This window comes from Alosa sapidissima, chromosome 15, assembly GCF_018492685.1.
Source record: "Alosa sapidissima isolate fAloSap1 chromosome 15, fAloSap1.pri, whole genome shotgun sequence".
NCBI lineage: Eukaryota > Metazoa > Chordata > Actinopteri > Clupeiformes > Clupeidae > Alosa > Alosa sapidissima.
Genome location: NC_055971.1, coordinates 8,394,536 through 8,419,693, shown reverse-complemented (window position 1 = coordinate 8,419,693; position 25,158 = coordinate 8,394,536). Strand labels below are relative to the sequence as shown.

Below are 25,158 nucleotides of genomic sequence, written 5' to 3'. Positions count from 1 at the left end.
TCTTATGTGTTTCTCTTCTAGTAATATAGAAAATTTCCATAAAACCTGCCATCAAATGGTCGATGATGACCACTTGAACTCAAATGATAATCCAAAGATACAATACTGCCTTTGAACATTGCACACATATTGCTCACACAGATTTTGCTTGGAGTGGTAGACCCATCTGGCAAGCTAGTGATTTTTACTGTGTTCTGACAAACAAGAAAATCATCCCAGCAGCATTAACAATAGACATGGTCCAAAAGCGCTTTATATAGCCCAAGCCAAGGCCTACTCATGAGGAGAGCATACACAAGGTCCTGGTTTTATCTGAATCTGCATAGAGGGTTTGCCTGCACCACACATTAGTTTGATAATATGCCAGATGGTGGATTAAACAGTTTTGGAACAAGATGGCAATAAAAAGAACAGATTCCATCTGCTTGGGGCTGCCTGGTAGAGGTATGGAAAGGAAGTCAGGGATAAAGGGGAGCATGACAAGATAATCAAGTGGCATTGGCAGGCACACCATTCATACATAACAAATATGTTGATTACACTGATCAGATTTCAAAAGTCTGAATGTCTTAACAGCAACTCTGGTGTTCGAAGGTACTAGGAAAGTTTAGTGCTGCAAGTGACAATACCAGTCAAGTGGTGGTGCTGTTGACCAACTTTGCTCCATTACTTTTCAATGTCTAGCTCTCAGCTTTAGCGTAACATGATAAGCCAAATTCCTTACGATAGAGGTTGTCTGCTTCTATAATGGCAGCATACATTAATAATTGCTCTGTAAAATAATAATAATAATGTGCCGCTGAAATCGTTTTTCTTTTATTTCCGTGACCCGGAAGGAATATTTTTTGACAACTATGTATCACGTGACTGGTAACATTTTGTTGACGGCGGGTGTTCGAATCCAGTAACATAAGGAAAGAGATAATGAGAGGAAAATATGTTTTCACACTGTTTATCTTGGAATGTTTTTAAGTCGTTAATTTCTTAAATGGCACGTTGCGTGACGGTTGTCTGTTTACTTACGTTTGGCGTTGACCAACCTAAACGGCAATGTCTGTGGTGACAGTGCAGTTGGGACAGTGTGGAAATCAAGTTGGCCAGGAGTTCTTCAGTGTCCTTTGCAATGATTCCAATAATGCCAAAGATAAACTGTACAAGGATTGCGGTCATGAGCGGTTCTTTAGAGAGGGGCCCTCAAAAGGTAGGCCTACCGAACTGTTAAAACTACACAAGCTCAGGGGTTCAGCTATCTATGTATGAAAATACATTATTTACATTTGACTTAACCATATTTTGTCTTACCTTTAGACCTCACAGCCCGTGCGATACTTATTGACATGGAGCCTAAAGTGATTTGTCAGACCATTGCTAAAGCAGCCAAATATGGGAAGTGGAGATATGGAGACAATGCACACTTCTGTCAGAAACAGGGCTCTGGAAACAATTGGGCAAATGGGTGAGTGGTGGTTAAGATAGAGATGAGCCCTGAACACTTGAATATACCGATTTACATATGTGAGTGTCAACAGTAGACCTACCTGAGACTGTAAGATTTGTCTTACAGGTTTTCTTTGCATGGGCCAAAACATAAAGAAGTTGTCCAAGATCTTGTGCGCAAAGAAGTGGAGCAGTGTGACCGCCTGTCGGGCATTCTCACCATGATGAGCTTGGCAGGAGGCACGGGGTCTGGCATGGGAACCTACATCACCCAGTGCCTACGGGACATGTACCCCCATACTTCCATTCTCAATCATGTCACTTGGCCTTATAACACTGGGGAGGTAATGTAAAACAGTCTTGTAAGATATACATTTTGTAAAGCAGTCTTGCATTAGATTGAAATAAACTAAGTACTGGTAATCTTTACACTCAAGGCTGTAGTGGAGGCTAAATGCAAGTAAATGCAGTTTATTCACCTCTGAAATTTCAGAGTTTCATAGTTTATCCACCTCTTATTAGAGTTTATCCACTTCTCAAAAGAGTTTATTCACCAATTGCAACTTTTAGCATAGAAAAATAACACCGTATTAATATGTACACTCATCAACACTAGGAACCATTTAATAGCACTAGTATTGTTATAAACATTAGACAATAACCTCCACCATCATCAAACATACCCCATGGCATAGTCAACCTTACCGTGATCACAGTATTCAGTTTACCCACCTCTTATTTTACCACTACACCCCTACTTACACTGTTTTGTGTCAGCGTAGGTTAACTAATGAAAGTAATATTTGTCTTCATCTGTTCTCTTTTCTCTTTGTTTAGGTGATAGTCCAAAATTACAACTCAGTTCTCACACTGTCTCATCTGTACCAGTTCTCTGATGCTATTCTGGTGCATGAAAATGACACAGTGCATAAAATCTGTGCTCAGCTCATGAATATCAAACACATCTCCTTCAATGACGTTAACAAAGTCATCACCCACCATCTGGGTAGTGTGCTGCAACCTGTATACACTGCCAGCTCCTCACGTTACAGTAGGAATCCCATTGGTTAGTGGCCTTGCTATATTTACAAACATTTCATCATAATATATGAATTGACCTGTGCCATATAGATAGATAGATACTTTATTGATCCCCATGGGGAAATTCAAGATGATCTGCAGCATGTTAACTATATACTGCTTTCTTTCTCTTGGCTTAGGTGAATTCATGAGTTCACTGGTGAATCATCCAGAATACAAATTGTTGAGCCTCCAAAACATCCCCCAAATGTCTAGTACATCTCTGGCTTACAGTGTGTTCAACTGGCCTGGCCTGCTCAAACATCTGCGCCAGATGCTTATTGCTAATGCCAGGATGGAGGAAGGTGAGAGGTCTCCTCTTTGTTTAGATCTGCGTAGCATAATGACCTTTTAATATAGCAGAACCAGGACTGCTGAATACAGCTAGAGGACAATTCATTAAACCTGGAGTTCGTCTTTCAGGTATTGACTGGACCGTGAGAGCACCATCTGTGAGCAGGTCTGACAGAGGAAGGCCCACTAGGGAGCTGGGCTTCAACAGATCTTTGGCAAACCTCCTAATATTACGAGGAAAAGATGTGGCAAGTGCTGAAATAGGTAGGTTGCAGTCAAAAATGGCTTTCACTGTAGCTTATAACCATACAGCAGACAACACTCGCTAGACCCAGAAGGAATATGGTCAGTCACATCCAGCCTCTATAGGGGCTGGTGTTGTGGTATATCATCTTCAAAATTCAGTTTGATAGTACAAGGATGGTTAGACATATCATACCTGACCACCCAGGCAATGTACTGGGTCGTTCTGTGGTCCAGGACGGACCAACATGTTTTCACAGCACGTCATTGTCAACTGTATTACCAAAAGACACTAATTAGAATGGTAGTAACCAAGCTTTTACCAGTGTCATTGTTCGTAGTCACCTTTCATGTCTTTCTGGTAGTTAGCTCTTAGTGCTTTAATCATAAGAAAGAAATGAAAATATAATGAATAAAATGTTTCTTTCGTGTCTAACCAAACCCTTTTTGTTCTTTTTGGCACCAGGTGGTTTTAAAGATCCAGCACTTTATGTACCCTGGCTGCCAGTTGAAAGTGCCTTCAGCTCTTGGAGTTCTGCTGTTCCCTTCAATGGTTATGAGAAGTCAGCAACCCTGGTCAGCAATAGCCAGTCCTTACTGGGGCCCTTGAACAGCATGGTGGGGAAGGCATGGAACATGTTTGCTTCCAGGTGAGGTTTCCATAGGTTTGCAGTGTACTCCAAGGCATACAAAAGGAAAATCTAACTTATTTTTTTCATTCATGCTAGCCATTTTACATTAAATTGGAATGTTTCTGCTAAATTTAACAAATGTATTTCTGTTTCTGCTAAATGGTACATTTCTGTAATGAACTCTGGTGTATTGTCTGTATTTGACATTTCACGACCACTACAGTAAGTGTTCAGTTTTGGTCTCCGGGCTCGTCCACTTTCTTGTATGTAGACATATCACCTTACACCCTCAGTGGGATTGAGTGTGTGTGTGTATGAGCGAGAAACACAATTCTCCTAATTCCCTTTGGAATCTTATTTTAGGGCCAGTGGGAGAGATTTGACCAATCATATAAAAGATTACACAACCAAGTAGGCGCTGTGTGTGAGTTGAGTGTGTTTGTCCAGGTATGCGTGGGTTGTTGGAGTAGAGCACAAGAGCAGGTTGTGCAGTGGATGAAAACCGTGGGTAGAAATTGCTGTTGTGAGATGTTCTCAACAGGCCAATGTGGCTCTCCAATTCTTATGAAATCAGCTCTGCAATTCAGTTGTTTCTGAATGATCTTTGTAAATGAAAAATGTAAAATGATTGGTTTTCTTGTGCACTGATGTATAAACATCCAGAGAAACGCTTTAACTTTTTAAAGGCACCCAGGCAACTATAGTTGGCCTTTGTAGTGATTATTGGGAGGAGATGCAAAGCAAAGTACTGTGGAAACAGTGGTGTAGCATTTGATTCTAAAACCACCACCCGCTTACAGGGGTGTCGGTGATACCTAAGCCTGCATTATTTTGACATGCATTTATTTATATCTACCAGGTATATATCCATGTGACTTTTTTGTTAAACAGAGCCTACATCCACCAGTACATGAAATTTGGTATCTCAGAGGAGGACTTCCTGGACAGTTTCACAGTTTTGGAGCAGGTCATCTCCAGTTACTCACAGCTCTGAGAAACACACTCAGCAGGTTTGGGGAAATTGGCAGTCATACTTTGTTATATGTTGTTTCCGTCTACATCACAGAAAAACTTTTAACGACTACTTTGGCTTAAGAGTATAATGAGATGTGTGTAATATTTATGTTAGATGTGCAAGCCCATGGAATGAGTTTCTTTAATGTATGATTAATTTATATATCTCAATGTAAGTTTTGCCACGTTTGTTTGTCTGAAGAAATAAAAAGCTATATTATATTTTGTCATTTAAAGACCATGCATTTTCAGGTAGGTAAAGCCTATTTAAGCCCTATACGTCAACTGAAGAAAAAAACAAAAAAGCTAATTCACATAAGGACTGGACAAGATCCAGTGAGTTGTGCACATGTAAGGCAGATGTCAGCATCTGAAAAATCTTGTTCAGGTTTATTAAAACGACAATTCCACATTGCTATTTCAACATCTTTATTGGTAATACATGTGACAACTGCCCACTAAATCATGTGTGGTATCCAAAGATAGAGGTACTTAGTGGTATGCAAAGTAGTAATTACTGTTAAAAAGATTAATTTGAATAAGAAAATCTTGGTTAAATAGCATTAGACATGAAATAGCCATTGCTACATTTTATAATATTAATATGCCGTAAGGAATTAGATATGTTTAGGCTGATGATCAAACCCGAAACTTCAGACGGCTTACAGACCGTTGTTGACATCATAGCACAGCCAACACCAGTCTGATAAGCTATCTGACTGAATGGGATGCCAAACAAAGAACTCTGTAGAAATCCCAAACAAAGAACTTCAATATGATGTTAAACCTTGCTACCAAACTGACATTTCTATCAAAACACATACAACTGATTAGCACATTATACATTAAATTACAATACTTTGTACAAGTTCCTTTTACATACATAACCAAACGACAACCACTTGCAATACTTACCTCTCAATTCCACTATGAGCATCATGAAAAGTTCCATGGAAAACAGGGATATTGAATCTCCCCACTGACCAATTATGTCTAGGTTTTTTACACACATTTTATTTCTACTGCAAAGACTACACCTTACATGAATAGTTCCAGTTCAACTGTATTTCTACAAATAATCTTTATTAGAAACAATAATTCCAGACAGTGAAACAAGACAGATTGAGGCAGTTTTATAGAATCTGGTAACATGTTAAGTTTTAACTGTACATATTAAAATGGCCATATAAGATATTTATTAGGTATAGTCACTATGGGTACTTCTTATGCGTTAAGATTTTAATTCTGTTCACACATCAAAATGCATGTCAATTGTGTCAAAAAATGATAACTATTTACACAATGTGCAAAAATGGTAAAATACCACGTTGACCGGATTTAATATTGCTATCTTTGATGAACAATTATAAACAATGACAATAACAGAGAAAATAACCTAACAACCCATCATTCCACATTAAGTCATTCCCATACACGTAGAACCAACACCTAACCTTTCACACAGTTATGCACAGAAATTAAATAAAATCAATCTAGTGATTAAGATCTGTTTTCACTTCAATAGAAGCATCATCCCCATCGTTGCATAAGGCATAAGGCAACACCTTTAGTGAACTGCTGCCTATGCTAGTCTGCAAGGTCCTGATAAGACGATAATGAGTAGAACATTTAATGTGTAAATCATACAATCACCCACTCACCTGACAGACAGCTGAAGAAACGGCTGCAGAAACTTAGGGGACCCAATGTCAGAAAAATAAGCACACATGGAGTAGGCCCTCGTTTGCCGGTTTGAGCTTCTTACAAAAACATTTTTTTCTTTTTTAGCATTATTTTTTTAAGCTTCCTGATGATAGCAGGACGTGTTAGTATGAGTCTATCACTTGGTTTTCTCATCACAGGACTTCTTTTGGATGCGTTTAGCATAGCTTTGTGCCATAGAGTTAATGATTGAGATGATGAAGTAGCAGACCATGATGAGGACGACTTTCTCAAACACCCAGGACAGCCAGTTCTCTCCCTGTGTAGACAAGGAAGTAGGAACAGCTCTTAGTATTCAAAAATCTCCCAAAGACTTGGCTCACAAAGAACTGCCTATAATACTGTGCTTAGAGACTAATCAGAGAATTCCCAACATAGGGCATGGTCTGACTGCAAAGGAAAACTAGCAAGAAAGGCAGCTCTTCAGCTTGGTTCAAGAGCTTCCCCATGCTCAGCCTTGGCCTTTTTCTATTCCTTGTTTTTGAACACTGACCGCAGGTGAAGCTGAATGAAAACTGAAACTCACCCATACTTATAACTAATATGCTAAAGCTGATAGCCTAGACAAGGGAACCTTAATAAGACAAACACAAGCTGCTGAGCTCTCTTTGTCCATGAGCGCTTCCCTGCCAGACAAAAGACAGGCCTGAACTTACCGCAGGAGTGCCCTCTCCAGCCCGATGGTGCAGCTTGAGTCTCTGGGCCTCCAGATACTCCTGGAAAGGCTTCTGAAGGGATGGACCGAACCCTGGAATAGCCCTGTGGAGAGGGGGAAAAGGATGTGAATCACCACTTACCCAAGCCGAACCCCAGGAGCAACAAAGGGTGAATAAAAGATCCAGAACATCTCTGGGAGCCAAGAGTGTCCTCTTCCCCAGGTCCCACTCCTACTGCTGTGCCGAGGCCACTGCTGACTGAGCTCTAAGAAGCCCTCACTTATAACTCAGAGGTTCCTGTGACGACTGGTTTCAGCCAATTAATGGGGAAGTGAGTCGTTCTTGTGTCATCGTTGCCTTATAGGAAGAGCCAGGCACCACCCAGATGAGGGCAGGCGTGACCCTCCAATACCAACAGAGCCCATATTAGGAACCAATTTCAAACAAAAGATAAAGATGACAATTGACACACTAGCCTCAAATTCAGACAATAACCCAAAATAAACCCAACAAGTTACCCTTTCATTTTCAAAATAAGTAATACTATCAAAATCCCTCAGAATGTGCAATGGCATCATAGCCAGTCATGTAGAAACCTATCTGTAGCCATGCTGCATTTGATGAGTACGTTCATTCATCGACATATTACATTTTAATATTGCTGCAAAATAAGGCACTTCTTGGCAACAGATGACTCAGTCAGACTCTTGTCATCATCAGAGTCAGGCCACTGACTCCGCAGCACTATCCAGAATGCTTATCGTTGCACCACTGTCATACAGATACTGTCTGAATCTCAGACCTCTACAAAGATTACATTCTTAACTCAGGGACATTTGCGCTTTTCCACACACACAAAATGTTAATCTGAAATGATCCCCCATCTTATGTAAGCAAAAATAAGAGCACCAAATAGGATAAAAATATCCAGTGAACTTTCCATTTACTGAAATTGATGGTTGGTGACACTTAACAAATAGGGTACAATTTTAAGGAAAAAGCATTGAAGGTACCTATTTGACTCCAAAGACACAACATGAGTAAACATTCTCGCTTGTGTCTCAGGTTCGCATTAAATGAAAACGAGGTGGTCAATGTGGTTTCAATAGCTGTAACTCAAACGCTATCTGACTCATTTGCCTGTGTACTGTATCTGATACTATGTGTTTCCGTCATGTATATCATACTAGAACACCATCTACTCACAACCGTGATGTAACTGAGAAAAGCACATTTGAGTTTTCCTCAACTCATGTGTGGGTACATGGAAGACTAAAGTGGCATATTAGGTCAGTCAAAAAGAAATCATTTCACTTCATCATAACCAGACCGTCCAATTTTATCAGAAAGTAAGTCTGACATACCACCTGAATTTGTTCCTACTCCATCCATTTCAAGTATATTCACACTTCAGTGATTATGAAAAAAACTTAAATGTAAGACATTTACATTACAGCCTTTTCACTAATTGTATATTTATATAAGCTTTGGATATCCTGAGTATGCAGCCTCTGAGCCTTCTTTTGTCCAGATAATTTAAAGGCACATTATTTTAGTAATTGTGAAACAAATACATTTTTGACTTCTAAATTGTAAAAAATGAGCAAACTGATGAAATGAGTGAGTCATGCGGGAAAAAGCTTTGTATGTGTTGCAATGTCCTAGCATCTATGATGGATCTGTGACACACCCAGTTTTGTCACCAGAAAATCCTTCCTGTAGAGTATACAAATCTAAAAAACTAAAATCATTATGTATTTTATTAAGGTTTTTTTTTTATTATTATTTTACCATTTACTCTGACTAAATAAATCACAAAAGCATGTGTGAACTCCACAACATTCTCCTGAAAGTAAAGTTTGAGGTATGCCAAAAGACATGCATATCAGTTCAAGACAAAACCGTGCACTTCCAGTTCAGATGAGGGAAATTAACCTGTAGTCCTATCCAGATATTTTAATACCCGATAAATACATAAATAACACATTATACATACAGGCTATGGTATGGTTTCACTACAAATGAGGTGTGATGTATTATATTATAAACATGCCTACTACTAAATTACACAAATAATCACACATTTAGATATCCTAATTTCCCACATATGGAATGACCCAGGCTTCCTCATGTATTTAATAAATGTGATTTATTTAACATTTTATTTATAGTATATTTTTGAGGGTTTAAAAAATGACCATGCCAATACACAAGATTAAGATGACCAAAGCATCGATCGATACCAACGTCATTCCCACTCAAGTGGACCAACACTCGAGTGCTGAGTAACTAGTAGTCAGCTTCCAACGGATGATCTGAACCCTGATCACTGCCTCTCAGACACTTACCGGTAAGTGATTTATGTTCTCATACACTCATACACTAAATAGATTTTCTGCTTCAGAGCTTGTGTTGGCAAAGATTCATGCCAAATAATGATTATGGATGATGTCAAATTGAATGACTATTCTCACTTGATGTGGTATAATGCTATAATTTCCATCCAGGCATCCCAGAGAATGACTGATATGCATAATGAACTCCAGAGCACAAGTTTAACCATAATTACAATAAGATTACCTGGGGTAAACCCATTCTATAATTTCTGATGAATTTAGTTGATATATCTGGCTGTCATATGCAAAAACTATGAGGTTTTTACCAACAAAAATGCTCCCTTTGTGAGAACAGTGATTACTCACCCCAAAAGTGACACCATCTGCTCCACTATATGCTTGCTGAAGGTTATGATAACAAAGAGTTTCTGTGGGAGAAAAAAGACAAGATGTAGACATAGGGCCTCAGACAGTGATTCAACAGTAAGGATTATTATTCTGATAGAGGCAAACAATGTAAGCTTGAGACAAGCATGGCTGGAGGGGGCAACATTCTGCACGAGACAAGCCTGCCAGCCAAAGAGAGGAAATGACAAAACAGGCCTGGGGGCACACACACACAGGCCTCAGAGAGCAGCGGAAGCCTGTGAGATGGCGGCCTGGCGCAGGTCACACTGTGTGTGTGTGTGTGTGTGTGTGTGTGTGTGTGCGTGTGCGTGTCTGGACTGCTTTGATGGTTAGAGTTGCATTTTCACAGTCTGGAGTGTGATTAGTCAGCCACTGGTGTGGGCTCAACAAGCAAAGCAAAGATACCCCCCATCACGGGAGATCCTGGTTTGAAGTGCTCAGTCCAAATACATTCCATCTAATTTGTATGGCGAGTCTTTAAACAAAACGGCACGGATAACATTTAAACGCAATTTAACAATTTAAATCTGGGTTTAGTCGCTTTTTTTTGTGGACTTATTTTAAGACAATTGTTTTCTTTTCACTCACATCCTGACATTAACAAGACCACCAGCAGGCAGACTTGCCCAAAAGATCATCAATACAAAAGATAATCTTCAACCACAGACCATTCACCATTAACCAACCACCAGCACTGTTCCTATTATAAATAATCTATAATATCTAATGGGTTTCTAAAAGTAGTCATTTCCAGTAGTACAGTAAGGCAAAAAACAAAAACATATTAATACCATATTAACTGCCCCTGTGTATTAACCTCATAGCTGAAGAAATTTTGCTAAATCAATGTATAAACCTTGCCTAATAGTTGGGAAATTACTGTAAGCGAGGAATTCCACTCACCATTTTAGAGCATCACGAAAACACTAATACCATTTTGTAAAACGGACACCAAATATACCACAGACAATGTACTGTAAGTCTTAAATAACTTCTATTGCATCAAGTTTTGAAAACTGAATGGGCCAGAGATACCTTACCTGGATGTGCATCTTGATAATTGCTTTCCCTATGAGAGTTGCTCCAAAGAAGGTCCAGAAAGGTACCAGAAAATGACCACATGTGATTCCAGCAAGATCAAACAGGGGGTTGGGAATCTACCGAAAGGACAAGTGAGATGCAAGTTTATAATACACTCAAAGCCTTCAAGTAAATTTGCTTGATTCAGTATCAGAAATTTCATTTCAACAAGTATCTACAGATATATGATGATCAGAAGGATTACATTATATTCTCATGAGCACATTATGCAAACCCAATCAATGGAATAAGCAGTCATGCTTAAATAAGGAGCATGTACTTACAGATGCACAACCAAGAATTCCAAAGAAGCCCACTCTCTGGACCATGTTCTGTACAGCTAGTTTTGCTCTTGTTACAAAGTCCTAAAAAGATGATGGACAAAGCAAGGCAATTTAATTTCTAACATGTCTGCTGAAAGAACACAAGTAAATGTACATGGCATAGTGAACTGCTTCATGAAGGCAAGTTAAAGTATGAAAGTGGAAAAAGAAATACATAGATGCATGATCACAACAATAAAAATCATATGTGTATCTGTAAATGTAATTATATATTTGCATTTATTTTTACATTCTTTATAAATGTGCACATGTAAATTGAAGGGGAAACGTTTTCTCAAAAAATTATGCTAAATTATGCAACATTTCTTGTAATTTAGCAGCCAAGACTAGAATGACAAGAAATGATGGTTAAAACAATTGAGTGGTTTAAGAAGCAAAGTCCTTATGCAGTCATACACCCTCGGATTTAAAACAACACACACAGCTGTAAAATGCTGTATTCTATTTCTAGTTTAAACAAAAGCCTTAAAATGATGTGCAAGTTTTTAAACTGCATGCATCGGTGAAAAACGCTATTTCAATCAAATATGCCAAGATGACTAGGTACCACTTGCAGACTAAAAAAAGGCCTCGACCAGCATCTCTAAGTGAGATAATTTCAGTGTGGAATAGATGGCAATCCTGCAATTCAAAATGGCCTCCGCCACTTCAGTCACATGGCTCTCTCATTAAGACCATGAACTCTGGCACTACTGATCAGGACTTGCAGTATGGCTGGAATGTGTCTCAGCTTACAGCTATACATCCTGTAGTTACTGAAGTGGCTATGATCAAGACCTCTACAGGGGGGGCATGAGACATGCAGTAGGAGAGGTGGGGTCAAATCAATGGGGCTTTTGTGGAAACCAACTGACAGCACCTCAAACAAGCCTAATCTAAATCCCATGGAGAAACAAAGGGCCCCCCCACGCTGGCTAAGGGGTTGTGTGAGGGACAGACTGTCCATATGGCCTCATGTTTAGCAGCTGACAATCTGAAGCACTCACGGAGAAAGAGGAGAGCACCTCAAGGGTCCAGTCTCCGCTAACAGGCTATGATTAAAGGGAAGCTTTGCACTCTGAGTCACCATCTGTTTAAACGGGTTTACTGGAAGTCTGGGGAGGGGCCCTGTGGGGAAGTCATGTGATCAGTCTGGGCCAACCACAGCACAGAGGGGCTTCAGTAGCGGGACATGGCCGATGGGAAGGGAAGTAGCTTAGGATAGTGTATTTTATGTGTTTACTGCCTCTTGTGTCATCTTCAGGGGGATGACATCAAGTTCCCACGGCCTTGTGTCTAAAAGCTCATCTGCCTTCCACTGGGACATGTGTAGCTGCTCTTTGCAGACACCAATAAACTGTTGCCTCCATCCCACCTATTGTCTCTCTACCGTCTTTGCTCAGAGACATTCCATGACATTGAGCATGAGCATTCAGCCTTTGATGTGATGCATCAGTGAGCAAAAGCCCCTGTGCTTTGTTCTCCCGACTGAAACTACTGTATCAGCCTCCCGTCTTGCAGTTGAAAAACCTCAGATGTTTCACCACTTTTTTATTCTGCCTGGGTTCAGTCCAGAAGGCGGCAGCTCTGATTCAGCACCCGCAGCCGTTAAAAGAGAGAGAGAGAGAGAGAGAGAGAGAGAGAGAGAGAGAGAGAGAGAGAGAGAGAGAGAGAGAGAGAGAGAGAACCTGTCTGTTATGTGGGGCGTGTGAGAGCAGAGCAGTGGGAGTAAGCTCACCTGGGCTGTCTCAGCCTGCCCCAGCATCTCCTCAAATTCCTCGTAGTCTTCATCATCAGGCTCAGCTCCGGACAGCCGCGCTGCCCGGGCCATGAAGTATGGGGGGAGTTCCCCGATGGCCGTACCAGCCCCCTGAATACATACACACCAAAAAACATTGTGAATTCCTTACCGTGTGTGTTAAACTATGAGCAAAAATGTTGTGTAAAACGGCCTGAAAAGTTTGCATACATGGAGTTTCTATGTAAATGTGCTGCACATCTTTTTTTTACTACCTAATGAGGGCCATAGTTTGGTGGTGTGTGTGTGTGGTGGAGTTCCGGCGTGCGCTGACTCACCCACATACAGGCCTCCAAGCGGACCTTGGACATGATGGTCCAGAGCGTGACGGCGCCCTGTGCTGCCTCTGATGGGCACACGATCTGATCGGGATACGGCGGCTCAGGAAAGTTGACTGAGCCACACTCATATGCAGCCAGGGTGACAGAGGCTATATGCGGACCCTGAGGACATAACAAAAGGAAACATGTTGGTTGATACACATGAATGAAAAAAAAAGACTGGCAAGGGGGAATCTTTCAACACAAAATGAGTGATGACTTAAAGGATTCTATTGCTCTATCATCACAGGCTGACAAGCCCACGGAAGCCTCCGTTTGCATGGAAAAGGGAGAAAAGGCAGCAACATCATTAGTCAACTAATGTGTCAGCAAAAAGTATGCAGGGGAGTTCAACTATGGGGAGGCACTCATCAAATGTTTGATGCCTCCACACAAGTCCTGTATGCTGTAAGCCTCAGGGAAATTTTTCCAGATGATGAAATGTCTATCTGAGACATCACCATCTGGAAAAGGTTTAGCATTACCAAAGCATAAGTGTGCGAAAAATGACCCCCTCAGTGCCTGTAAGGCTTGGGAAAACTAAAATGGTCCTTACTTCCCGCCCATTTTATTTTAAGATTATAATTTGCATGTAGGTATGCAGTAATCAGATGGTGTCTCTCACATTCAAATGTATCTTCAAAGGGGACTCCTCCATTCAGTTTGTCTTCTGCAGTTAATTAAAAAAGTGTGTGTGTGTGTGTTCATCCTCTTGCACTGCTCCACATTCTGCCAGGCTGACACCATTTTGATGGTATGTGGTGGGGATTTCACGTGTGACCCTGAAGACCACTAACAGCTCAGGGCACGCAGAGGTTCTTGTAGCTTTTTGTAGGAGGTTCAGTTCCTGAACCTCCTACAAAAAGCCTCCTGCAAAGTGCAATTTTGCATTTAGAATAGCTCTGAAACTGGGTGGCGAACGCGTCGCAGAGGGGACAGCGTGGACATTTCACTCGCAAAATGAAACATTTCTGTGTGGCGCCTGCCATGGAAACAGCTCTTCAATTTGACCGATTAAAATCTAGTCAACTAAAGCCGTATACCGTATACCGGATATGGCTATTCAATTTGCGTCATAGACTGTAGATACACTACAGTTTCAATTGTAGATGCACTCTTTAAAGTTAATAGCAACCTCCTCACATTCCTTATTATTTCGGATTTAAAACGCTCAACAGTGCATTATATTAGCCTACTATTTAAATGGACATTTTAAACACTTTCCTCTCGTTTTCCACCTCGTAAACTCTACTAGGCTACAATAAAGGCGCATTATCTTTTGACTATTGCAAAAGCCTCTTGTTCTTATATTCATTTCACATTTTTACAACAAAGATTGTCACAGTCTTGGTATACGGCTTACAAACAAACGTTCTCCAGAGGAAAATGCACATTCAACTTTCCAAATAAAGAAACCTCCACAAATAGGCTAGCAACGTAGCCTACAACATCTCTCTTTAGAAATATAGGAACAGCTTATATGCTGAAGAGTGACGACTACGTAGCATGCAAGAATACCCCCAAGAAAAGTTTTGAGAACCTGTGGCCTAAAACAATATGATTGCATGCAGGTTGCATGTTAGATTTGAAGTGAGGTGGGTCACGATGGTCTGTCATTTTTAAAAAGTGGGTCCCCAGAAAAAAAGTTTGGGAAACACTGGTCTAGACCCTTTCTTTCAAACAAGAACATGTTATGTTTGCAGCTAGACTTTGCATCCATGGATATAATTCAGTCATGATTAAGTCATTTTTTTGGAGAAAAGAAAATCTGATGCCCAATAACTAAGCTCTGTTCACTCAACAGTACACTCTTCAGTGGAACAGCCATGTTGTTATAGTATTCAAAATGTAGTTTTCTACAGTGTATTATACAATACCCACATGCACCACAAACTCCTTCAATAGCACAGAAGATTGGCCATTCACTAATTTGCTTGTATCACTAGTTGGACATGAGTGAATGATACAATGGTGGAAACCTTTTATATCAACCATATACCATTCAAAAGTTTTGGGACATTTCAAATGACTTTTTTTCCATGAAAACATGAATCTCATCAGTTTGAATGGGAAATATTGAATAGCAAAATGAACACAACATGTTGTCATTTAAAAGGCTCGAAACAGTGACTTTTAATGAAAGTAATAATCGTACCCTTCAAACTCTGCCTTCATCAAAGAATCCTCCATCCTCATCATGCAGCAAAAACAAGCCAATGTCCCTAGATTTTTGAACGATGCAGTGTGTATATATTACTTTTTATTCTACTTCCTAGGCTAGCATAACTAATGTTAATGTGAAGTGGAAGCAGTCCCGGCGGCATTGGGGGGCTTTGGGGGGCCAGGCCCGTCCTGGAAGTCATCTGTGCCCGCCCTGAACGAGCTTGGCTGCTCCAACCAACCCCAATCCCATAGACTGATTTTGAACACTTATTAAATGTAGGCCTAGCCTATACGTTTGTCAATCTAGCAAGTAGCAAATAAAACTGGTAAAATCTGTATTATTCCGTAGCTAATCAATCATGAACATTAGGTAAGCCCATCACCTAAATGGAGAGGAGGTTACGTGGCGCAGTCTACTTCACTTCTGCACTAACCCCTGTCATCCGATGACAAATATAGCTTATCGGCTCGCAGGTAGGCTATATCTCATATCGTAGTTAGTAGAAGTATGCCTAGTAGTTTCTGGGTTTGTTTGATAGCGTTAACCTTTACAGTTTTTTTCTTCTGACCTAGTCGGAGAACAGGAAGCTTACCACTCCAGGGCCTAAGTTACTACCGTGATCAATTTAAGTTCCAGTGCCCCCCCTGGAAAGGTGTAATGCCCGTCCGTGAATTTGTGTCTGCCGCCGGGTCTGAGTGGAAGAATCAACAAAATGTGAATGAGTGATGAGATGCACATTAAACTCTTAAACATGGCCAATATCCACTGCCGCTTAGTTGAAGTATGAATTTCCATTATCATGTAAAAGCATTTTATTCTTTTTACTGAAGTTAGGCAGTTCAGCCAGGTACTCTCTAAGCTACTGACATCAGTTGGAATGTAGTGTCCAAAATCTGTTGTTAGTTTTAGCACCTGATTCATAAGTGACAAACTCAATAGATGTTTCAATATATGGCATAGTGAGTAAGTGAATAATTGGACAGCGCTTTATCTGACAAAACACTGCTTTATCTGATCAAGCTGTACGCTTCATTTTTTAATGTTACTTGGAACAGAGCTGTTATGCAACATATTCACTCCTTTCTCACAGTGAGTAACTGAGCAGTCTTAAGGACAAAGATTTTCAAAATACTTGGGAGGTACAACATACTGGAAATGCATGTTAAGATGCTGGCTCACGCCATGGTATTGGGACACAGGCTGTTTCATTGTAAAAGGTCAAAGTATAGTGCAATTTAAGAAATGGAAAAACCCAAGAGGGCTAAAAATGGCCAAGACAAAACGTTTGGCTCATACCATGAACTACTCGAAAAAGGCAATCCTTCAAAAAATCCTTGACAAAAATAAAATCAAACAGTCAAAACATTCCTCAACTCAACTCAAAAATCATCCCACAAATGGCATACAGGGTGACCCCTTAACTGTGCTGTGTGCCTGGGCAGAGCCACTGAAGGCTGAATGTCTTGGTCAGCACAGTCGGGCCTCCAGAGAGGGAAGTGTGCTTACAGTAAATGCAGTGTCACAAAAGACAAAAATATAGAGGAAAGAGCAAGTCCTTCCACGTGGTGGATTTCCTAGATCACAGATAGCTGCTGGGTTAAAGGAAACTCCATCTGCTAAAAGTGAGTCACATGCCATGCATACTACATATAAGTTACCTTCAGTAAGTAGCAAACTACATGTACTGAAGTGGTGGTTCAACCAATTGAGATTATGTTCCAATTTGATTTGAAATTCAACCCTCCCCCAAAGACCAACATAATTGCAGACACTATGTAGACCACATTTTTATTTCATTTAAAATGAGAATGAAATGACAGGGGGAGTCTTTGTACTCAAGTAATACTTTATAAATATGCCATGGTGACTGCACCCTGATTACAGATGTGAACCATTTCTGTGAACCAAGTCACTTAGGAAGGTCTTTGTCACATCAGGAACCCCTCTACTGGCACACTCCTCTTATGAGTAGACAAAACACCACATTATATAAATAACTCCCATCAAACAAACTAATTGTTTTTGAAGGCCAGACCACAACAAACTAGATGAGTTTACCAGCAGCCCATCTGAAAAGGTCACTGCTGAGTCTACATACAGTATTTCCAGAGCTCAGGTTTGGAGTCGCCACGTAAAGTGCAACAGCAGGTCCCTGTGTGTGAGAGACGCTCAGTGATGGCTCAGCACTGCCTTCTGGTCAGATGTATTTCTGTCCTGCAAGACCACTGCTGTTAGCGAGGTGGGATGAGCTCATGGGGGGGGTTCATCATGTGAGCAACAAAGTAAGACTCACCCACACATCACCCCCCTCCAAAACGAGTCACATGAACAACAGAATTGATGATTCTACATGAAGTCACCAAGATGAGTCGACATGTTCCCTCACATTATGTGCAGTGAGATCAGGGGTACTAACCAACCCTCACTGACCATATCTCATTTGTGTCCATCATGAAAGGCTGTGCAACATCAGAGAGAGAATAGGCCCTACCTGTCAGACTACACAACACAACTCCTTAAAGCACCCATCATCTCATGTGCAGACTACCACAATGCTATACCAGCCCTTCACCCAATGTGTCCGGACAAGCCTGTTTACGAGATTCAGAATGGGGAGGTTTGGACCGTTTACCTCCTCTTCTAATCAACCTTCAGGGTTCAACTCGGTGCTTGCTGACACACACTTGCATAAACACAGTGTCATCTAGACACTGAATTCAGCTCACTCTAACCTGCTAATAAACAAGGTCAAGGGGTGCCACCACTCCATCTAGAATCTGAGGAACAGTTCTCAATATAGAACTTTCCATTCTTCAAAATAAACAAATACAACTAGTTCATACTGCCATCAATGTCTTGAATCTCTTCTTTTCCTTATGGGTATTTTCCTGTGAGCAACCTACTTCTATTGCTTATTGGGTTGTCCAGACTTCTCACAGCTCAAAGATTAAAAGAGTGCAGTGAAAACTAAACATAGACTTTCAGCACTTCCCATGATCAACCATTTGCTTACTCTGTACTTCATAGAGTAATCTTTCATAAAATAACCTGTCAAAATCTTATCTTATTAGTTAATTACTGAAGATGGCAGTTTGCCAGGCTGTGAGATGGTCACAGTAAGCAAAGATCAGGAAGATCTTGTTTAAGTGGACACTTTCGCTTCCCTGTCTGTCACATTACTGAGGACACAACCACACCGCAGGAAGGGAGGGAAACCTCTTCTCAATCACAAAAATGTGCCTTATGACTTGGCCACAAGGAAACATTTCTTTCCTGTCAAAGTTTTGTTTGCGTCAAAAGGATGTTGGTGAACAGTGTGACCAAATTCCAAAAATTACACTTGACATCACCAACCACACAAAGACAATTAAAACCATAGAAACCATTTTGTCAACTCCTAATTGTTGATCAGCAATTTTATATGGCACTGACACTGATGACACTGTACATCTTACTTTTCTCTGAAATATGTTGTCAATAACTTTATCAATTTAATGAAGACCTATGTGACCGGAGAGTTCTCTCTCTAAAATGCACCCCCCCCCCCCCCCCTTACACAGTCTATGATAAAAACAATTGAAACATGAACATCTCACCATCGCTGCATGACTTCTTTCTTATGATAGATTAGTTGTAACATGCCTCAAGAATTAATAACCATTTTTATTTTATTTTCATCACTTTTCTCAGGCAAGTACATTTGCTGTTAATCCATTTCTAGAATGTGCTTAAATTATGCATTATGCAAAGCATGTATATAATATATTCTTATGATAAATAATCTTGTAATAAATCATATTTTCAGTGTAATCTACAATCATTCTTTTTTAAATCATTACTTTTGCTTATATTCTTATTCTAATGTGTGCATTCATTTTATAGGATGCTCAGGATAAAAACTACCCTGGAAATCCAGAGTTCTCGCGAGAGCACAATGGAATTGTCTCTGCGAGACACTCTGGCAAGGAGCAATGATGCACGTTACTTTTACCCCAACATTCCAGTGAACCAGCTAAACTAATGAAGACAGCGCTGCAACGTTGGAGGACAGTACACATTGGTCGTAGTGTTATTCGATTGCGTCTAAGTCCAAAAATCATTCAGAGTAAACATGGTCTAGTGTTATCCAATTGCGTGCAGTGCATGCTTGTTTCTGCCCCTCGAGTTGGGCCATTATTACATTGTTCTTGGCCAGACCCTTAATCTTTCTAGATTATCAGGGTCTGGATTTTCCAGGCTAGATAAAAACATCAGCCAAATACCCAAACTTAAAATTCAGTAATCTGGAGAAAGTTGAAATATGGGGTATAAGGAAACTACATGACAAGCTTGTGGACTGTGCATTTGGTGAAGAATTATTTTAAGAAAACGACAAAGTCTGTACACTCTTGATTAGACTGCAAAACAACTGGGAAATATCTATTCTTCAAATTATGCATTAGCTTCTTCAAACTACTCTCCAAATTATACATACAGTTACACAAAAGATGCAATAATCAGGATACAGATGACCTTACCAAGTAAAGCAAGAAGGTGTGCAGCCCTGTCCCAAGGCCTACTGACGACAGGATACCCAAGCCTACCCAGTAGGCACACCACAGGAATTTCTTCTCAATATACTGTATATACTGTATAAACAAACAGGACATCACAATAAATAAACAAAGCAATACAGCCTCACGCAAGAGAAAATCATGTTAACAGTTTATTTTTCACCCCAGGTTTATATGGATGAATGTAAACATAAAGGGGCAGTTTCTCACACATGGATTGAACCTGGTACCAGACTAAAACTTCAATGAAGATCTCCATTACAAATAAAATGTTAGTCAATGATTAGGCTTTATCCATGCCTGGGGAAACCGGGCCAAAACCTGAATTTGACGATTAATGTGCTGGTATACTGTTCAAACTTCAAATACAAGCACTGCAGATTTAATGATGTCATTTCAGACACAAACAACCTGGAAACAGCATGCCAACTGGTTGACCAGCTTTGTAAAATTTAAACAGGCATCAGAAAACTTTGTAGTAGGGCTGCACAATTAATCGAATTTTAATCACGATCACGATTTTGGCTTCCCACGATCAAATTTGCGTGATCGAGCGATATTTCAAATGCGTGCTCTACCCATAGAACCGACCTGGCAACCCATAGAACGCTCCGCTACAAAACAAATCAAGCGCTCCTTAAACCTGTCTGACCATGTGCCTGCATGCAGCCTACCAATGACAGCTGTTCCCTGCACTGTTCAGCCTGATGCACTGTGGACTAGTGACATTATGTTAACTATTAGTAGGCTAGTTAGACTATACAATAAACGACGATCAAAAATCATATGTGTGGCACAGCAGAAGGCCAAGAGCTTGTCCCTCGAAGCGGATCATCCATTGTTCGAAAATATTTCTGATTTCAGGCAAGTTAAGTTAACCAAAAATATAAGCAAAGCAGGGCTCTCAACTCATACCGTGAAACACATCACATGACGTAAACCACACATGCCTTTTTTTATCACGTTAACTTTTAGTCCTTGTTTGCTTCCTCCGATAGCCTATAGCCTACTGTAATAAGAGTTGAGCTAACGACGGGATCCGTGAATTTTATTCATGTAGGCCTATTTTATAAGCTTCATGTGCAACCTACAATGCATATGCGTTTCAAGACACAGCCTACTCAAAACGAGTGAACAATAATGAAAATGTAGCCTACACGTCAGTGTTTTACATATCAACGAATGACTAAACCAGGGGTGTCCAAACTGCGGCCAGCCATGCACTTTAATCCGGCCCGCCGAGCATTTATTAGTTTATCATAGGCCGCTCGCTATTTTTTTCCAGCGATAGACGACGTTGTGGTTAACTTTAGGCTACTACAAACTGCTTTACACTCTTCTTAGAGAACGTTTACAATGTCAATGTCAAAACAGCTTGTCACATAGAGATACATAGTATCTCCATTGCAGCAGATCTAACTACGTTATGCTAGTCCATTTCATTGGGGATGCATTTGACCGTGGGAGAGAGGGCGATGGCAACAGTAGTTCCCACTACTGACCAATTTTAAACTGTGAGGGCACCGCCATAGGCACAGCACTAGCCATAGCCACAATGGCTGGCAAAGAGTCTTAAAGTGACAGTGCACCATTTATAAATGAATTAAACAGCATCAAATTAACAGTCTTTCTTAAGAAATTATTTTTCTACAACAAAATTATTTTGTCATTTAAATAATACAAAACATAATTATTATTATTATTATTATTATTATTTGTGTGTGGCCCGCTGGCCAATTTTCAAAACCCAATGTGGCCCTTCAGTCAAAAAGTTTGGACACCCCTGGACTAAACGATTACAGTAAACTCATGAACAAGAAGCAGAGCTTAAGTGGCTAATGGGGAGCAAATATTAACAAAGTAGCACGCACAAAACATTTGTTTGGAAGTTGTTTGGAAGTTTGGAAGTTGCAGTCAAATCTATATTTGCAGTAATTTAGGGGAGTAAATGTGAGGGGAAGAATTTGGGTGAGCCAGATAGCAAGTCCAATATGTTTAGGGAAAAAATATTTTTCTCACTAAAATTAATTAATAATCGTGATAAATAATCGTGATCTCAATATTGATAAAAATAATCGTGATTATCATTTTGGCCATAATCGTGCAGCCCTACTTTGTAGTTAGTCATATTACGCATTACCAGAAAGAAACTTGCGAAGAATTTGCAATAGATAACCACCCCTACCGTCTGATGTGCTCCTTCTACAGAGTAGGCCATTGGCAGAATAGATAGTAGTACCGAGAGTAAAAACACTATGCGTCTTCGATTCCATAATCTGTAGATGGAACAAGAGACAGAAGTCGGTTAATTCACAGCACTGAGGGCACAGTGCTGAAAAAGTAAATTAAAGCCTTTTCAATCGCTCACTACTCACTTCAGTGTCCACTCTTTCAAGGTGATAAGAGTTTCTAGAAATGAATACTGTAGGGTTTGGACTGGTCTCTTCCACAGGACTAACGACAGACGCTCTTCACGGTCCTGCTGCCTTCTCTCCCGAGGGGAGGAATCTGATTCAGAAAAGCAGGACACTTTGCAGATCAAGAATCATGTAAGATAAACAGACATACAGTGTAATGCTTATATTACAAATATAAGGGAATTGGGGAGGGGGGGGGGGCCTAACTGCATCTGTTCTGCAACTCAATGCTAAGAATTGCACCAACAAAATGCCTGAAATGCTGTGTTCCTACTCAGTACCTACCTACTCAGGTGAACGGATTTGAAGATTTAATAAAATATGTCATCCTCAAATATTTAATAATTGCCCATCTACCTGGACAATTATCATTCAAAGAATATTCTGCCAACCTGTGACATTTCCATTTTGCTTGTCTCTGGTTCCAGCCCGTTGCTGTGCTCTTTCACCGTCTACTCCATTTTCAGCCATCTCATTGATTTGGTTAGGGTTCAGACCTGCAAACACGTTTTATAATAACTTCAGAGAAAGTACCTTTAACAGCAATGGACATTCCAGGGTACTAGACTCATGGTCCACAAGGTCACCTCATTTAGCCCACCGCAATGGATGGTGCTCGTCTATTAATAAGGAAGGCCTGCAGCTGTTAGTCTACCTCGGACTTTTAACCCAGATAGTTAGATTGACGGATAAGATACTCAGACTACGTTGGCAAATGTGTCAATAAAATAACAGATATACGATCCATATTGCCAAAGAACATGAGGTAGTTCAAAGAACACAGTAATAATTCCTCCTCCCATTTTACCCGTTAACGCTACCTGGCTAACTTAGAGGCAGAGTAATATATTTTCATAAGGTTTACAAGGAGTAATGTAAGGACTTGTCATGTAACCTAACGTTAGGGCCAAACAACCACATTCGGAGTGCAAGCAAATCCGAAGGACCCAGCTGCTGGTACCGGTTAAGTTTACGTTACCATGTTTGTCAGTGGGTAACTTAAGGTAAACGTCATGCTAAGCAATGAATTGAATTACCTGATCTGCGAGCTAGTTTTAGAAATGTTAGCGTAATATACTAATATACTACTGTTTTTATACCGGTAATTAAAATATGATATCCTAAATATAATGTTAACTTTAAGTTAAGAAAACCTGTCCAACAAATGTCCAATTATCTACAGACTCGATGGCTAGCTGCTAGGCTAATGTTAATGCTAAGTAGCCGGTAGATGATCAAGGCTGGTAAGGTGAACGCGTGATGGAATTTAAAGTACACATGTCGGTGTTACGAGATGTTTCCATAATATATACATATGAAAGATGACATAAACCTTGCTGTCCGACAACAACAGTTAGTATTGTGCCTGAATGCACAGTCATACCTTATTTCCTCGGCGACACCCAGTTAACTAACGCAGCTAAAACACGCTACAACACCGTATCACGTGACCGGAAACTGACCACAACTCATCCATGCAGTTCAGAACGATAGAACCTACTGTATATCTATGGTTTCTGTCTGGTTCAGAAGTTCAAAGTTACCAGTTTCTTCACATACTTGAAAATTAACCAAATTACCAAGCAACAAAATAAATATATAAATAAATTCATTCATGCAGTTCAGAACGATAGAACCTACTGTATATCTATGGTTTCTGTCTGGTTCAGAAGTTCAAAGTTACCAGTTTCTTCACATACTTGAAAATTAACCAAATTACCAAGCAACAAAATAAATATACAAATAAATTCATTTCATTTTTATATGTATTATACAGGAAAGTATTAAAAGTAACAAAGTTACAATTTAAAACGGGCCTGACTCAGTATATACACAGCACACTATCCCATCTCCCCTGTCATCCCTCCAACATACTCACCAAGACCGTTGGGTCGTGGATCTGCCCAAGGTTTCTTCCTTGGTAAGGGAGTTTTTCCTTGCCCCTGTTGCTCTTGGGTGCTCCTTGTTGGTGCCCCCCCCACCTTTCTTATGCAGCCCTTGCCACTTAATCTACTAAACCCCTCTTCTACTTAATCTACAATCCCCCCCCCCCCCATTAATGCACAAATAGGCTGACACCAGACATAATTTCACTGCATCTCTTACTTCCAGTAACTATATGCATGTGACAATAAACTTCCTTGTATCATTGTATCCTTGTATCCTTGAAAAAAGCTGATTTTCAGCAGGTTCCTGTTCTGCAAGTAACAGGGACAGGGCACATCACACATCACATTTACATACAACACAAGTCAAACAGATAGACATCAGACTTAGCACAGACAGTGATATATAGAGGTCAATGTTTGCAAGAGTATATATTGAGGAGTAGCAGTTTATAGTTTTTTTTTAATTGTGTGATGGATTGTAATTCTCTGATGTGTTGAGGAATGCCATTCCAGACTCTGGTAGCAGGACCTCTCCCCAAAGCCATTATTGTATGAGGGCACTGGGTGGAGGGCCGTGAAAACTGACTGACACGCACTTGAGGCATGTTATGTGTTGGCAAAAGAGGGATGAGTGTTCGCGAGGCGCTGTGTTGGAATTGAAAATTCTATTCCAAGAAATACAACATTAAACAAAACAAATACAACAATACTTACTTAATGTACTGTAAGCTAAACAACATTTCATGACACGTTTATTAACATATTCAGGGTAATGAAAGATAGGCCTACAGT

The 25,158-nt window shown here is 40.2% G+C and overlaps 2 protein-coding genes across 2 annotated transcripts; one reads left to right on the top strand and one right to left on the bottom strand.

Moving 5' to 3' along the window:
* The first annotated feature begins 863 nt into the window (after positions 1–863).
* On the top strand, positions 864–4,922 carry tubd1 (tubulin, delta 1). The gene is made up of 8 exons (XM_042063832.1): positions 864–1,201; positions 1,309–1,456; positions 1,565–1,781; positions 2,275–2,503; positions 2,658–2,822; positions 2,941–3,075; positions 3,521–3,704; positions 4,578–4,922. Exons 1-8 carry the CDS (start codon positions 1,051–1,053, stop codon positions 4,678–4,680), a joined length of 1,332 nt encoding a protein of 443 aa, XP_041919766.1. The 5' UTR covers positions 864–1,050; the 3' UTR covers positions 4,681–4,922.
* An 840-nt stretch (positions 4,923–5,762) lies between these two features.
* vmp1 (vacuole membrane protein 1) lies at positions 5,763–23,963 on the bottom strand. The gene is made up of 12 exons (XM_042063833.1): positions 23,862–23,963; positions 22,870–22,974; positions 22,436–22,568; positions 22,246–22,336; positions 20,025–20,135; positions 13,302–13,466; positions 12,964–13,095; positions 11,187–11,267; positions 10,863–10,979; positions 9,781–9,842; positions 7,079–7,181; positions 5,763–6,681 (listed from the first exon to the last, which is right to left on the bottom strand). Exons 2-12 carry the CDS (start codon positions 22,946–22,948, stop codon positions 6,541–6,543), a joined length of 1,215 nt encoding a protein of 404 aa, XP_041919767.1. The 5' UTR covers positions 22,949–22,974; positions 23,862–23,963; the 3' UTR covers positions 5,763–6,540.
* Between the last annotated feature and the right edge of the window lie 1,195 nt (positions 23,964–25,158).

What these genes read in the sequence shown, in the direction of transcription:
- tubd1 (XM_042063832.1), top strand. Translation starts at nt 1,051, where the DNA reads ATGTCTGTGGTGACAGTGCAGTTGGGACAGTGTGGAAATCAAGTTGGC. An exon ending in TAATGCCAGGATGGAGGAAG is followed by an intron (nt 2,823 to 2,940) that starts GTGAGAGGTCTC and finishes TTCGTCTTTCAG; the next exon opens with GTATTGACTGGACCGTGAGA. An exon ending in TGGAACATGTTTGCTTCCAG is followed by an intron (nt 3,705 to 4,577) that starts GTGAGGTTTCCA and finishes TTTGTTAAACAG; the next exon opens with AGCCTACATCCACCAGTACA.
- vmp1 (XM_042063833.1), bottom strand. Translation starts at nt 22,948, where the DNA reads ATGGCTGAAAATGGAGTAGACGGTGAAAGAGCACAGCAACGGGCTGGA. An exon ending in TTGAAAGAGTGGACACTGAA is followed by an intron (nt 22,337 to 22,435) that starts GTGAGTAGTGAG and finishes TTCCATCTACAG; the next exon opens with ATTATGGAATCGAAGACGCA. An exon ending in TAGAAGGAGCACATCAGACG is followed by an intron (nt 20,136 to 22,245) that starts GTAGGGGTGGTT and finishes TTGTTTATACAG; the next exon opens with TATATACAGTATATTGAGAA.